The sequence below is a fragment of the Erpetoichthys calabaricus genome, chromosome 12 (genome assembly GCF_900747795.2).
Source record: "Erpetoichthys calabaricus chromosome 12, fErpCal1.3, whole genome shotgun sequence".
In the NCBI taxonomy this organism is placed as follows: Eukaryota; Metazoa; Chordata; class Cladistia; order Polypteriformes; family Polypteridae; genus Erpetoichthys; species Erpetoichthys calabaricus.
In genome coordinates, this window is record NC_041405.2 from 102,582,107 (window position 1) to 102,598,455 (window position 16,349).

General features: G+C 41.6%; 1 protein-coding gene across 1 annotated transcript in view; it reads left to right on the forward strand.

Annotated features, from left to right (window-relative positions):
* Positions 1–15,766: 15,766 nt before the first annotated feature.
* Positions 15,767–16,349, forward strand: part of wu:fb13g09 (ATP-binding cassette sub-family C member 5) — a 141,423-nt gene continuing 140,840 nt past the window's right edge. Inside the window, exon 1 of the mRNA XM_028815935.2 lies at positions 15,767–16,177. Coding sequence (XP_028671768.1) covers positions 16,139–16,177 — 39 coding nt within the window. The 5' untranslated portion in view covers positions 15,767–16,138. The remainder of the gene's footprint in view (positions 16,178–16,349) is intronic.

Consider the following 16,349-nt stretch of genomic DNA (forward strand, 5'->3'; position numbering starts at 1 on the left):
CTTAAGGTTTATGACATGACTGTCTCATGAATATGTGTCGGATTTAGTCTAAAATGTCCAACCTCTTTCACTCAGTGTAGAAGAACCCTAACAGGACATATTTTTAATGATCAGATGTGGATGTTGGTTACAGAATGTAAAGACATGTCTACCTGATATTCTTTGACTTCGGCAGTCATGCTGCATGTATGGTGTGTTATATTACTGCTTTAAACAAGTAAGGAAATGAACGCATGGTGTAACACTTAGGGCATTCGGACACTTGGTTAGCTTATTTTATTTATCAGTTGCAGCATTTTGAATTTTTCATCTACTTCATCAAAGAGTTTGATCGCACAGTTTTGTTTATTACATATTTTTGTTACAGAAAGTCAGCAGATTCCAGCTCAAGTGATGGAAAGATTCATGTGTTAGTTAGTTAGTTGTTGTTCAATGTGGAGCTTGGGTGAATTGTACTTCAAATTCATAAGCATGAAGATTTTTAAAGAAGTAAAATCTGTATTGAGATCTCTTGCTAAAATTGTTGACTGCATCCAAAAATGAGATAATTGTGGTGCTTTTTTAATAAATTATAGTGTCCGAGAAATAGTAGTGAATCATTGCAATCTTTAGACAATGCAGCGGTGAGGATGATTTCAGTGTAACTAAGTACACATTTAGTCACTGTAGCATAAAGTGTCACTAAACCATTTTTCATACATTTCTATATATGTTAAGATGCTTTTATGAACATCATGTCACTTACCCAGTTTAATTTCAAAGAAACAGGAGAAGTGACCGGCTGTAACTGCGGTTTTCACACACCGCTGTAGAGACTAGCACAGGATGAGGTGCAGGCAGTGGCCAGGCTGTTAGGAGCCACATTCTAGCACATTGACTATATTTACCTTTTAGAGTGATGAATAAATAAACAATATCATAAATAAAGAATATAATCTTTAGTAAACGGAATAATGAAAACACACTACTACCATCATACCATTCTTATATGGCATTACATCGTCATCCACCCAATCCATGTCTGACTTAAGCCCATCAGGTGTCCTGTAGTGAGGTCCACTTGCTTCAGGGTGCACGACTGTAGATGTTTCACTCTTTTGCCATAAGGAGTGACTCTTGAACAAGTAAAAGAAAACAATATAAAAAAATATATACAAGTTGAAGTAACCACTCTCAACAACAACAATACTTATTTATATAGCCCATTTTCATGCAAACAATGTAGCTCAAAGTGCTTTACATGATGAAGAAAGAGAAAAAAGACAAAATAAATAAGAAAATAGAAGGTAAAATGGAAACAGTAAGCTAATGTGTAGCTGAAATCGCACAGAATGTTTAAAACAGAAGAGTTTACAAATTTGCCAATGTTTTTCAAAGGGAGATCTTAAAATTTCAAAATTGTGTACAACATGCTGTATCCAAGATATCTAAAAAAAATTGCACTGTTTTGACAAACTTCTTTGAAGAACAAGCGTGCCACATTTCAACAATATCTGTCCACTGGGAGCTGAGTTGCTTCTTGTGGACACACAAGCAGACACAGATGGCTATTGCAGTAGGTGCTTCTAGCATTATATGTGAACGCACTCAAAAACTGATAAAGAATGATAGCTGAATGGTTCCAAAGCTACTCTGAAGGTCAATATGAATAAATACTATTCTCACTCCTGCTTAATCCGGTTCAGTGTTTTGTGGGGCTGGAATGCACCATATCAGCATTGGACCAGACGCCAGTCCATGGCAGGGCACACTCCTGCACATGCACACTAACTCTTATACTATAGATAGATAGATAGATAGATAGATAGATAGATAGATAGATAGATAGATAGATAGATAGATAGATAGATAGATAGATAGATAGATAGATAGATAGATAGATAGATAGATAGATAGATTAGTCATTTGCTACAGTTAGTTCAAATTTGTGCTGCACACTTATTGAGTCAAAGTATGGCTCATAGTCGCATTACACCTCCAGTTAACTAAGATTCTTGTCCTCACTTATAAAACACTCCATAATCTTTCGACCTGTTCAATGCACTCTTCTAGTTCTGGCCCTTTTGCTCTCCCTTCAGTCTGCTTGTCTTCAATGGGAGGTTGAGCTTTCAGTTATGCTGCTCCTCGGCTCTGGGACGCCCTCCTTCATTATATCTGTAGTCTTGATTCTCTTTCTTTATTTAAAACACCTTAAAACTGGCCTTTTAAAAATTGCTTGCTCACTGCCATAGATTTTTTTGAATTGTTCTGATTATTTATTTTATTGTTTTTTTTATTGAATGTGTGTTTTATTTATTTACTTAATTATTTCATTTACTTATTGCTGTTTTATGGTTTTTATCTTCGAATGTGTCCTTGAGTATCTAGGAAAACAAAATTAAATAAAATGTATCATTTTTATTTTATCTACCACTGAGCCAAACCAGCCTCAAAAAAGAAATTTCAATTGACTTTAAATATCAGACTTGACGTTCACTAGAACTAAAAGTTGAATCTCTTCCACAGATTTCAGTTACCTTTAACATGATATAATGTCACTTTAACTTGTTTCCACCACAATTACATTTTTTCATGATATTTGTATTGATGTAGCTCTTACAGGTATAAAAGATGTGAACCAACATACAGTGTACGTTTCCAGAACAGCTAACAAACATGGTTTTAACAAAACCATGTAATTGTTTTATAAGTACTGTTTAATTAGTGCAGAACAACATATTAAGGTCGAGTATCTCCTAGCTCCTGGTTTTTCTTCATAGACCTAAGCCATTGAGAAGACAGAAACACAGACGTACAGGGGATGGGTGGGTTCACAGGTCAGATGAGATCTTTTTGGGTTTACTTTTCAGTCTGGAAGAGTTCTCCTTTCAGAGAGTCTGAACAGGTATACTAATTTTCTAATTTAGGCAAATTGTATCTGAATGATGTGTGACTTGACAAACTGGAAGATTTTAAAAATGTCTTCTAAGCTTAAACTGAATATACTTAAGAATAAAAATAAAATATAATATTCCGTGGCAGTTGTTAAGGTTATTCCCACTAAATTTTGACTTAATTACAGTATAGGGTGACGTGGGAATTTTTTTACCTGAAAATAAAGGATGACATTAACGATTTTATTTCCCAATCTAAACGTACCATACAAGATAGATTTCAATGTCCCAACCCATACCTGTAATTTAGAGATTATCAAACAGGTAAAGCAAATATTTTACATTATGAATGATGCTAATATAAAATGGGGAAACCTGCTTGAAAAACAGCATAAAGGTTTCTGCTAGATTCAACAGAATGTAATTTCATATGTCCTGAATCTGATATGGAAAGAGCTGACTTATATTAGTATAGGGTGAGGAGTGAGGCAACACATTAGGAGCTCGGAGAAGAACTGCTGACTTTTTGGCATTAAAATCAGATGTACCCAACAGAAGATGCAGGACAGATCTAAACCTGGAGGGATTATGTCTCTGGACTGGCCTGGAAATGTCTGGAAATTTCCAGGAAAAAAACAGAAAAGGTTGCAGAGGATATGATAGCCTGTCTGTCCAGGATGACAGTCACCAGAAATAACAGCTAGAAAGTGGAAAGAAGAGACAAAGAATTGAATTATTGAACACACTAATAAAGTTTTTTTGAGTTTCGGGAATAGCTGTTTACACTGTTTCACTTCATTAAAATAATTAGTATGTAAACGGAAAAGTATCATTAGTTTTTGTAAAAAATAAAACTGAATGTCATCTTCATACAAATGAACGTCAGTATTAGGACAGCATGATTTCACTTCTACACAAGAGACATCCATCCAACCATCCATCCATTTTCCAACCCGCTGAATCTGAACAGAGGGTCACAGGGGTCTGCTGGAGCCAATCCCAGCCAACACAGGGCACAAGGCAGGAACCAATCCCGGGCAGGGTGCCAACCCACCGCAGGACACACACAAACACACCCACACACCAAGCACGCACTAGGGCCAATTTAGAATTGCCAATCCACCTAACCAGCATGCCTTTGGACTGTGGGAGGAAATTGGAGCGCCCGGAGGAAACCCACGCAGACACGGGGAGAACATGCAAACTCCACGCAGGGAGGACCCGGGAAGCGAACCCAGGTCCCCAGGTCTCCCAACTGCGAGGCAGCAGCGCTACCCACTGCGCACAAGAGACATACAATTGAGAAAATAATCTATTCATAGGCAAACCTTGCCAAATTCAAAATAATAATTATTTGATAAATAGAATGCAAACCAACTATTAAGTTGGATATTGAGTAAAAAGTGAGTAGGATTTTTATTATTAGCAAATGTCTTTAGAATTGTCAAATATATCAACAATCAATCTACAGATAAGCAGATTGCCAAAATGCCTAAGTAAGAATGTTAAATCAAAATCATATAACTGGACTAAAACCAAGTTCAAAATCCAAAATAAACCACTGCACTGACAATTAGCTGGTTAGTTTTATTCTTTTCAAGTTTAGATGCTAAGTTATACATCCTCTAATACAGGAGGTGCATATCATAGCTGGCAAACTGTCAGTACTTTCAGACGAGCAGATGGGGTTGTTACTGTAAACGAAATGGAGACAGCCGTAAAGACCAAAGTGTAAATTGGCAGCCAAAACAGTAATCGACTCTACACAAAAAGAATTCAGACAAGTACAAGCATAGCTGTAACAGAATCCCAATGCCACAAAATTGGTGTAATATATTGTAAGCCTCCGCTTTATTAACAGCATGGCCTATTATGTCAAATGCAGCACTTAAATCATGCATGTTGTGTTATCTGAATTATAATTATATTGAATCAGTTTATGAGTTTGTGGCTGTGTCAGATAAATCAAAACAAAGAAACTTGCCATGTGACATAAGTTAATAACTTGAGAATGGGGTCCTCAGGGAGACCCTAACACTTCACCCTGTTCTGCACTGTTTTCTACACAGCTGGCATAATCTTATGGTTTTGGACCCAGCAGAATGAAATTTGGCTCTTATTTTAGAGTACAGTATTACTTTCATGTTGTTAGTGTTCTATTTTTTTTATTTACCATGCTGCCATTCCTGGTTTCTTCTCAATCATGGGTGTCGCCATGTGGCGCTGTTCCTGGCCTTATTTTCTTAACAATGGCTCCCATTGCTGCCACATGTCTCCCAAATTTACATTGTGTGATGCCAGTGAGATGCTGCTGATGTTGTCCAAGTTTCTGCATATATCTCTAATGAGTTTTGTGGTGCTTGTTGGTGGTTTTTGTCAGGTTTGTAATTAGCACAAGTTCCTGACTATGAATTATTATTTCTGAATTGTGCTTTAGTATTCTGGTTAGTTGGTCTTTTTGCTTTGTCCTTGGCCCATTTGACACTACAGTTTTTTTCTCTCTCATCTCCAGGTCCATCCATCCATCCATTTTCCAAACCGCTGAATCCGAACACAGGGTCACGGGGGTCTGCTGGAGCCAATCCCAGCCAACACAGGGCACAAGGCAGGAACCAATCCCGGGCAGGGTGCCAACCCACCACAGGACACACACAAACACACCCACACACCAAGCACACACTAGGGCCAATTTAGAATTGCCAATCCACCTAACCAGCATGTCTTTGGACTGTGGGAGGAAACCGGAGCGCCCGGAGGAAACCCACGCAGACACGGGGAGAACATGCAAACTCCACGCAGGGAGGACCCGGGAAGCGAACCCAGGTCCAAAGGTCTCCCAACTGCGAGGCAGCAGCGCTACCCACTGCGCCACTGTGCCGCCCATCTCCTGGTCGTATTCCTATTTTTTTTTTTTTTTTTTTACTATTTCCATGTTTTTCTAGCCACAAACACAAACTCACATAAAAATTAAGATACGTAGAGTGCAATATGTACTGTATATACAGTACAAGAACACTTACATGATTGCTTATTAGGATTGACTATTCAGCAGTCTTATGACTTGCAGGCACAAACTGCCCCTGAATCTACAGGTGGGAATGTTAATGGCTCTGTACTATTTGCCAGAAGGGCGGAATGTGAAAACTGGCTTTGCAGGATTGTCAAGGTCTTTAATTACACTGTTTACCTTTCCGAGGCTGTGAGTGTTGTATATCTCCTGGACAGAAGGCAGCTCAGTGTGGTAACATTCAGTGCTTTACATTGCTTGGCTGAGTCAATACAGGGCCGGGATGCAGTGCAGCCAGTGCGGATGGACTCAGCTGTCCACCTGTAGAAGACAATGAGAACAGGTGAAGAATCCTTATATGCGATCTAAAGGACATTTACCAGTTATTGGTGCACAATGTTGTGCTTCCAGTGTCTTAGAAACAGCTGCCTTCCATTTAAACAGATTGGTGTATTGAGCAAAAAAAAAAAAAACATCCTGTGAGTGGCAGTTCTGTGTTGATGACAGGAGTCAGAGGACAATGGTCAGACTTGATCAAGCTAACTCAACGGCCAGGAATATTCAAAGAAAAGCTCTGTACAACAACAGGGCATTGCTGGTGTGATGGACGGCCGGAGTTTCAGTCCGACCGGGATGTCCCTCAACTGAAGAAACCAGCCTTTTCAGGGGACTCTATCCCCCGGGACACTAGATGGCAGCTCCCTTGGATGGAAATGGTTCCTCGGATTCCCGCAGGGCAGTATGGGACATGGAGTCCGTTTCTTCAGCCCTGTTGGCTGCCATGGGTGCCGCCAGGGGGAGCTCACCAAGAACCCGGGGAATGTTACCGTGACGCTAACCCGGAAGTACTTTGGAGTCACGAGGATGGAAACCCGCAGTACTTCTCGGATACTTGAAGAAGGCGTTTGACCCGGAAAACGAATACTTCCGGCTCATGGACTTTAAAAGGATTGTGGGAAATCCCAGCAGAGAGAGCCAGAGTTGGGTGGTAGAGTGATGGAGCTGCTGGGAGTGGAGGATTGTATTATTGATTATTGATTTATTATTGTTGAGAATTGTGGAGTGTGTGGTGCTTTGTGCACTATACTGAAGAAAGTATTAAAGAAATTATTCTGGGTGTTTTAAATGTGTGTCTTGGACGTCTGTCTGGTGGGTTCAACGGGGCAACAGTGCCTCTAGCATCCACACTGGTCAGACTTTGAAGTAGATGGGCTATAACAGCAAGGGACCACCACTTCCATCAACTAAAAACAAGAAGACATGCAGATGGTTGGGTCAAAATATGATGTGAACAGCGTATGAACTGCCATGTGTCAATGGTACTGACTAATGCTGATAGTGCAATGGTGTGGGGCTCTTAATAGGAGTTTAGCATCATTTGGATGCTATGACATTGCTATTTAGTGTTGTTGCTGACAATTTGCATCTCTTTATGGCTACAATCTACCCTTTTTCAAATGCATGAAGTACTTCTAACAGGATAAAGTACAATGTAACAAAACTCTTTATTTTATTAGTGGCTTTTAATTAATAGCAGATTCTAATTTATTACTTAAAATTAATTAATTCAAGCGTACAGATGTCAAGCATTGAGCTTGTTAGTTGTCTACACAGAATGAAACCAACAGGTGCTTTCAGATATAACATAGAGAGGGCTTGCTGAAAGGATCTTTTCTCAATCACAGATCAGTTATGTAAGCCTGTACGAAAAATTATTAGTTCTTAAGGATGCTATACAAATACATAATATTTTATAGGGTCAGAACATCAAACAAGGCAGTTGTCCAGAGTAACAAAATTGGAGCAAATCTATTAAACAATGAATTGTTAAAGGGTGCCCAGCATGGACTGTAAAGCCAATGATGCTGGCATGGAGCAGAGCAGGAGTCAGGCTGTAAGATGTTGAGGTGGCAGGCATGCTGGAAATACTCTCATTAACAAAAGGGAACATTCAGTGGGGTTTAGTAAGCCCTAATGTTGTGTGTGGAACCACGGAGCATGCAACTCCAGGGCTCCACAAACAATGTTTATCTAACATATGTCTCCCTACTCTCTAGTATGATGGTCAGGTAATCAGGACATTGCCTGATTCAATAATGCAGGAACATTTGGGACCACTACAAGAAGTTCTGAGCCATGTCCTGACCCTGGAAGTGGTAGCTGGGCTTTCAGTGGAAGCAGCCCCCTGAAAAGACCTACAATGCTCTCCAGACCAAATGCCAGTCATACCTGGGCTCAGGAGGTCAAGTGGTGGTAAGGATATACGAGTAATAGTACAGAGTACAGTGAAATTCTTAATTTTTTTTCAAACAAACATGCAATACGTTGCCACTCATATATAACTGACATGCAGAAGACAGGACAGAGTGAAAAGGAGAAAGCAGAAAGAGTTAGAAGGAAGGGACAATTAAAGGTACCGTAAAGTAGGTGTTTGGGGCGGTCATCTTACCTGCTAGACCAGAATTGTCCTTTATTTGGTTGGTCCTGCAGGGCTGTAAGGTTTATTATTTTTGTACTTTTATCCCCTAAACTCTGTAACCTTCTGTTTATTATGTTTTTGTTATTATAAATCCTCCTTTTTCTATTTGGCCTCCTTGACTTTAATTGTCCTATAGACCATGTCAATGAATCAGTCAGACAGCAGGAATAAAGCAGCTTCAGAGCTGATGATAAGATATCCTTCTATTGCGGTTACTTTAAGGGGGCAACAATAGAAGACCTCAGTAATTCTGTGTTCAAATAGTGACCTCACAAGAAGTGCTGACGTTTATAAAAAAAAAAAAAACAGACCTAAATGACTGTCACAGTATGACCGCTTTGATTTTAAATGACTTTTTCAGATATTTTGATAGACTAAATAGCTTAGTGAAGGTGTCCATTAGAACCAATAGGGTTTGGGAGGGTCCCTTAAAGAGGACACTCCTTAAGACCTAAGGAAAGAAATGTGTTATTTTTGCATTAAAAACTATATTTTAATGAGGTCACATCAGTATACACATTTTGCAAGTGGTACTACTGACCATGAGATCTTGCTGCTTGAACATCTGGTGGGGCTTAAAAGGGCTGTGCTTAACTGGTTCAGGTCACATCTTACTAGTAGACACTTTTCCAGTGTCTTTCAATTCCTCTTTCTTCTCTACTCCACCTGTTAAATGTGGTGTTCCTCAGGGATCCATTTTGCGTCCTATTTTATTTTCTGTATATCTTCATCCTATAGGAGTTATTTTCAGGAAATGTAATATTTCTTTTCACTGTTATGCTGATGATTCACAGGTTTATATTCCTGTTTGTAATTCTGCAATTAATCGGCAGCACAATTGTCTTTTTGAACTAAGATCCTGGATGGCTGACAATTTTCTTGATCTCAATAAAAATAAAACAGAAGTGTCGTCGGCTGGTCCTTCAGCCAAAGCTCAAATTGTTTTTGAACTTCTCGGCTCTTTCACTGACACATGCAAACCTCAAGTCCATAATCTTGGCATCACTTTTGACAGTAACCTCTCTTTTGAGTAACAGATTAACTCTGTAGTCCAGAGTTGCTTTTTCTAGCTTCATCTTTTAGCTAAGGTCAATCGCCTGAGGATCTTGAGAAAGCTATGTTTTTCCTCACCTTGATTACTGCAACTTGTTGTATTCTGAGATCAGTAAATCCCTGATACGTAGGTTGCCTTTGGTTCAGAATGCTGTAGCCCAGTTTTTGGTTGGGGCAAGAAAGTTTGATTCTGTTTCTCTAATATTAGCTTCTTTACATTGGCTGCCTGTTCGTTTCAGAATTGACTTTAAAATTTTGCTGCTAGTTTTTAACTCATTACATGGGTATCAGTTAAGATCAGGTCAGACTGGGCAGCATGCACTGGTACAGTGCATTACCGCACCCACCACACAGCAAAACAGCTTGGGATCCTGGTTGGTAACCCCCCAGGTAAACATGTGGTCCAGTCCCACACTCTGGAAATGACCATCTACTATATCTGCCACATTATGTGGGCATCTCCTTGGCCTGCTCCAGCCACTCAGTCCTTAACAATGAGGATCCTGCGAGCTGGAATCGTGCCACATGGCCATAGTGCTCCCTCACAATGCAGGTAATGTGCCTCATTCGGGACTCCGTGAGCAACAGCTCATTTGACACAAAGTCAAACTAACGGTACCCCTCCAAAGAAACACAGTACAGAACAAATCTCAGGTTCCTGGATAGCGTACATGTCTCGCAACCATAAAGCAAAAACAGGAAGCACCAGGACTCTAAAGACTTGGACCTTCGTCCTTTTGCATAGATATCTGGAGCACAATACACACCATTTTCCAGTGACCTCATGATCCCCCATGATCTCCCAATCCGTTTACTGACTTCATAGGAAGAGTCACCAGAGACATGAATGTCACTGCCGAGGTAAGTAAACCTCTCGACAAGGTCGACACTCTCTCCGCAAACAGACACACTGCTGATGGCTGTGCCTAAAAGGTCATTAAAGGCTTGGATCTTGACTTTTATCCAAGACACTCGCAAGCCCAGACATCCAGACTCCTTGCCCAGACTCTTGAGAGCCCCGATCAGAGCCTCCATTGACTTTGCAACACCCAGTCCATACAAGCATTGAACAGAGTAGGAGCAAGAACACACCCCTGATGAATCCCAGAATCAACTGGGAAAAATGCACAGGTCCTGCCTCCATTCTGCACAGCACTCACAGTACCAGTGTACAGGCCCGCCATGATATCCAGCAAACTTGAGGGGATCCCACGAGTCTCAGGATGTCCCACAGGGCAGCTTGATCAACTGAGTTGAATGCTTTAAGAAAATCAACAAAGGCCGCAAAGAAACTCTGCCAATATTCGTGTTTGCTCTTCATGAGCACCCTCAGTGCTAGGATACGGTCGATGGTAGACTTCTTAGGCATAAAACCAGACTGCTCCCATCACTGGTAGGTGAACAAGTGATCATGGATCCTATTAAGGATGACCCTAGCAAGGATCTTACCCAGCACCAAGAGCAGTGTTATCCCCCTGTAGTTGCTGCAATCCAGGTGATCACCCTTCCCTTTCCAGATAGGGACGACAATGCCATTTTCCAGTCAGTTGGGATGACAACAGTCTTCCAAATGGAAGCATAGATTGCTTACAATGCCAGGAGGACACTTTAGATAGATAGATAGATAGATAGATAGATAGATAGATAGATAGATAGATAGATAGATAGATAGATAGATAGATAGATAGATAGATAGATAGATAGACCACCAGGAGAATTTCACCCTAGATACCAAAGATCCCTGCAACCTGTCCTATCCTCGGCTGGTTCACCACCAATGCAGTCTCACATTGGGTAGTTCACAGCTAATTGGAGGATCAGCTTTAAACAGCTACTCAAAGTAGCCAGCCCAGTGGGTCACAACTGCAGTGTTATCTGAGAAGACCATTTCATCAACCGTCCTGACTGGTCCTGCCTATTTATCTGAATTGTGTGTTTTACACCAGCCACCCAGAGAGCTTTGGTCTACCAGTCAGTTGTCTCTAATGGTCCCTCGCACTAAGTATGAAACTAAGGGGGAGAGGACCTTTGCAGATGCTGCACCTCATCTGTGGAACTCTTCACCTCATTACATTAAGGAGTCACCTTCAATTGAACTGTTTAAAAGTAGATTGAAGACGTATTTCTATTCTGTAGATTTCAGTGACCTTCACTTATACTGATGGTTGCTCCGTTCTTAGTAATCTTCTTTCATTTCTTTAACTCACTGCTGGCTGTATTTCATTTTATTGTACTTTATTTCTGTTTATTTTATTTCGGTTCATTGTATGTGTTCATGTAAAGCACTTTGGCTACAGCATTTCTGATGTTATTTTAAACATGTTCTATAAATAAATTGACATTGTTATTTAACCCAGCCACAGGGGATGCACAAACCAGTGTGTTTCTTCGTGCCAGTCCCAAGCCCGGATAAATGGGGAGGGTTATGTCAGGAAGGGCATCCGGTGTAAAATTTTGCCAAATCAATATGCGGACAACAATACAAATTTCCATACCGGATTGGTCGAGCCCGGGGTTAACAACGACCGCCACCAGTACTGTTAGCCAACAGGGTGCTGGCGGAAATTGGGCTACTGTTGGCCGAAGAAGAAGAAGAGGGGGGAGACGTGTCTGGAGGTAGGAGGAGAGGAGGAAAGTAAAGAGAGTGGAACTGAGGGTAGGAACTTTGAATGTTGGCAGTATGACTGGTAAGGAAAGAGAGTTAGCAGATATGATGGAGAGAAGGAAGGTTGATATATTGTACGTGCAAGAGACTAAATGGAAGGGGAGTAAGGCCAGGTGGATCGGAGGGGGATTCAAATTCTTCCATCATGGTGTGGATGGGAGGAGAAATGGGGTAGGAGTTATTCTGAAGGAACAGTATGTCAAGAGTGTTTTGGAGGTGAAAAGAGTGTCAGGCAGAGTAATGATTATGAAACTGGAAATTGGAGGTGTGTTGATGAATGTTGTTAGTGCATATGCACCACAAGTTGGGTGTGCAATGGGTGAGAAAGAAGATTTTTGGAGTGAGTTGGATGAAGTGATGAACAGTGTACCCAAGGGACAGAAAGTGGCAATTGGAGTGGATTTCACTGGGCATTTAGGTGAAGGGAACAGTGGAGACGAGGAGGTGATAGGTAGGTATGGTGTCAAGGAGAGGAATGAAGAAGGTCAGAGGATAGTGGATTTTGCCAAAAGGATGGACATGGCTGTGGTGAATACGTATTTTAAGAAGAGAGAGGAACATAGGGTTACGTACAAGAGTGGAGGAAGATGCACACAGGTAGATTACATCCTATGTAGAAGAGTTGATCTGAAGGAGATTGAAAACTGCAAAGTGGTGGCAGAGGAAGTGTAGTTAAGCAGCATGGGATGGTGGTCTGTAGGATGACATTGGAGATCAAGAAGAGGAAGAGAGTGAGGGCAGAGCCAAGGATCAAATGGTGGAAGTTGATAAAAGAAGACTGCAAGTTTCAGTTTAGGGAGGAGGTGAGACAGGCACTGGGTGGCAGTGAAGAGTTACCAGACAGCTGGGAAACTACAGCAGATGTAGTAAGGGTGACAGCAAGAAGAGTGCTTGGCGTGACATCTGGACAGAGGAAGGAGGAAAAGGAAACCTGGTGGTGGAATGAGGAAATACAGGAGGGTATACAGAGGAAGAGGATGGCAAAGAAGAAGTGGGATAGTCAGAGAGATGCAGGAAGTAGACAAGAGTACACGGAGATAAGGCGCAAGTTAAGGAGAAAGGTGGCGAAGGCTAAAGAAAAGGCGTATGATGAGTTGTATGAGAGGTTGGACACTAGGAGGGAGAAAAGGACCTGTACCGATTGGCTAGACAGAGGGGCCAAGCTGGGAAAGATGTGCAGCAGGTTAGGGTGATAAAGGGTAAAGATGGAAACATACTCACAAGCGAGGAGAGTGTGTTGAGCAGATGGAAAGAGTACTTTGATAGGCTGATGAATGAAGAGAACGAGAGAGAGAAGAGGTTGGATGATGTGGAGATAGTGAATCAGGAAATGCAATGGATTAGCAAAGAGGAGGTAAGGACAGCTATGAAGAGAATGAAAAATGGAAAGGCCGTTGGTCCAAATGACATACCTATGGAAGCATGGAGGTGTTTCGGAGAGATGGCAATGGAGTTTTTAACCAGATTGTTTAATGGAATCTTAGAAAGTGAAAGGATGCCTGAGGAGTGCAGAAGAAGTGTACTGGTGCCGATATTTAAGAATAAGGGGGATGTTCAGGACTGCAGTAACTACAAGGGAATACAATTGATGAGCCACAGCATGAAGTTATGGGAAAGAGTAGTGGAAGCTAGCTTAAGAAGTGAGGTGATGATTAGTGAGCAGCAGTTTCATGCCAAGAAAGAGCACCACAGATGCGATGTTTGCTCTGAGGAAGTTGATGGAGAAGTTTAGAGAAGGCCAGAAGGAGTTGCATTGCATCTTTGTGGACCTGGAGAAAGCATATGACAGGGTGCCTCGAGAGGAGCTGTGGTATTGTATGAGGACGTTGGGAGTGGCAGAGAAGTACATAAGAGTTGTACAAGATATGTACGAGGGAAGTGTGACAGTGGTGAGGTCTGCGGTAGAAGTGACGGATGAATTCAAGTTGGAGGTGGGATTACATCAAGGATTGGCTCTGAGCCCTTTCTTATTTGCAATGGTAACGGACAGTTTGACAGACGAGATTAGACAGGAGTCCCCGTGGACTATGATGTTTGCTGATGACATTGTGATCTGTAGCGATAGTAGGGAGCAGGCTGAGGACACCCTGGAGAGGTGGAGATATGATCTAGAGAGGAAAGGAATAAAGGTCAGTAGGAGCAAGACAGAATACATGTGTGTAAATGGGAGGGAGGTCAGTGGAATGGTGAAGATGCAAGGAGTAGAGTTGGCGAAGGTGGATGAGTTTAAATACTTGGGAGCAACAGTACAGAGTAATGGGGATTGTGGAAGAGAGGTGAAAAAGAGAGTGCAGGCAGGGTGGAATGGGTGGAGAAGAGTGTCAGGAGTAATTTGTGACAGACGGGTATCAGCAAGAGTGAAAGGGAAGGTCTACAGGACGGTAGTGAGACCAGCTATGTTATATGGGTTGGAGACGGTGGCACTGACCAGAAAGCAGGAGACAGAGCTGGAGATAGCAGAGTTAAAGATGCTAAGATTTGCACTGGGTGTGACGAGGATGGATAGGATTAGAAATGAGTACATTAGAGGGTCAAGTCAAGTTGGACAGTTGGGAGACAAAGTCAGAGAGGCGAGATTGCGTTGGTTTGGACATGTGCAGAGGAGAGATGCTGAGTATATTGGGAGAAGGATGCTAAGGATAGAGCTGTCAGGGAAGAGAAAAAGAGGAAGGCCTAAGCGAAGGTTTATGGATGTAGTGAGAGAGAACATCCAGGTGATGGGTGTAACAGAACAAGATGCAGAGGACAGAAAGATATGGAAGAAGATGATCCGTTGTGGCGACCTCTAACGGGAGCAGCCGAAAGAAGAAGAAGAAGATTTAACACGTTTAAAAGTAAGCATGAAGGCATTATGTCAAAAGCTGAGATAATTAATAATTAATTTGAAGTCCCCTTTGGTTTGTGTATGCATCAGCGCTACAGAAAAGAGGTATCCGGCAAATAAAAGACACAGTGGAGCAAATAAGACATACAAGTTACTTTGAAAGTAGGGGCGGCACTACGTCGCTCTCATTGGGATAATTCACATATTAACCTGCCGTCATGATCGTGTGCAATAAAAAATAGTTGAGTAAAGCCAAGTAACATCGCTCCAAAAAGATATATCTACCACTTTAATACAGAGCTGGTTTTGGGTCGGACAAAACCGTTGCGCTTGCTAGTGTTTTGCGAGTTAACATATGACAAGAGCGAGCCAAGTCGCGCTGTAAAAATGTGAGTATAGGCAGTCAAAATCGATACGATTCGTCTGACAATAAGATATCGAGCTAGCAGTCTGATCTCACAACCATTGCAATGCACATAATTTATCAAATGAACAAATACAAAATTAACAAATAAATCCAAACAAGCTTTGTTTTCCAGGTCGTACCCGTAGACTGATATTTAAACGAATGTAACAAAATCAGGAAGAAAGAGCTTGCTTGGGCGCGGCGATAGGAGTGTCCTTAAAACAACCGCAACAAGTACTGTCCGCCTGATTTCGCGATTTGACATACTAGTTACCCGCAGTGAAATATGTATGGGCTGCTGTCACTCGTGTTGCTATCGAACTAAAACTGGTTATTTAATGTCCAGTACGCCGCAGGTACAAGAAGCGACAACTTCGTGTTGTACGGGTAACGGGAAAGCCACTCTATAATTGGCTCAGTCGAATAGGTGGGTGGAGACCCATTCTGTGACGTCACTAGGGGATTCCGTAAACCTGACAGTGACAGAAGGCGGAGGACACAGCGGTGTCTGTCCTTACAGTGCACTGAAAAGAAGAAAATAATGCTTCACAATTTGTCAGGTTTATTAAAGGCTTAAATGGCTATTTCTGAATGGCACAGAATAGTTGCTGCCGGCATAAGGAATATCAGAGGTAAACTTTTCAAACTGAGGAGTGGGCTCACTATGGGACGCCTGAGCACCACCAATGCTAAGTGATTTCCGTGATTAGTTGGATGTGTCTGACTGTCAAAAGTAAACCTACGTCTTCACTGCAGAAAAACGATCTCCATTTCTGAGGGAAAAGAAAGGAAAAGGAGTTTGTTATTGGGCTGTGCTGCCTGCCTACGAGAATGAGGAAATATAAATACTCAGTCGACAAAGACGACAAAGTGAGTCTTTTCAGTTCTCTTATGCCTTTCAGCGACTGCCACAAACTGGCATAATGTTTATGGTGGGTGCTGTGTTAGTGTAATGAATCTCTTCCGGCAACAGTTTCTTGAATCACTACTCATTAAAGGAAATCAATCTAAGCCTGTGATGAGCTCGAAGCTGCTGTAAGGC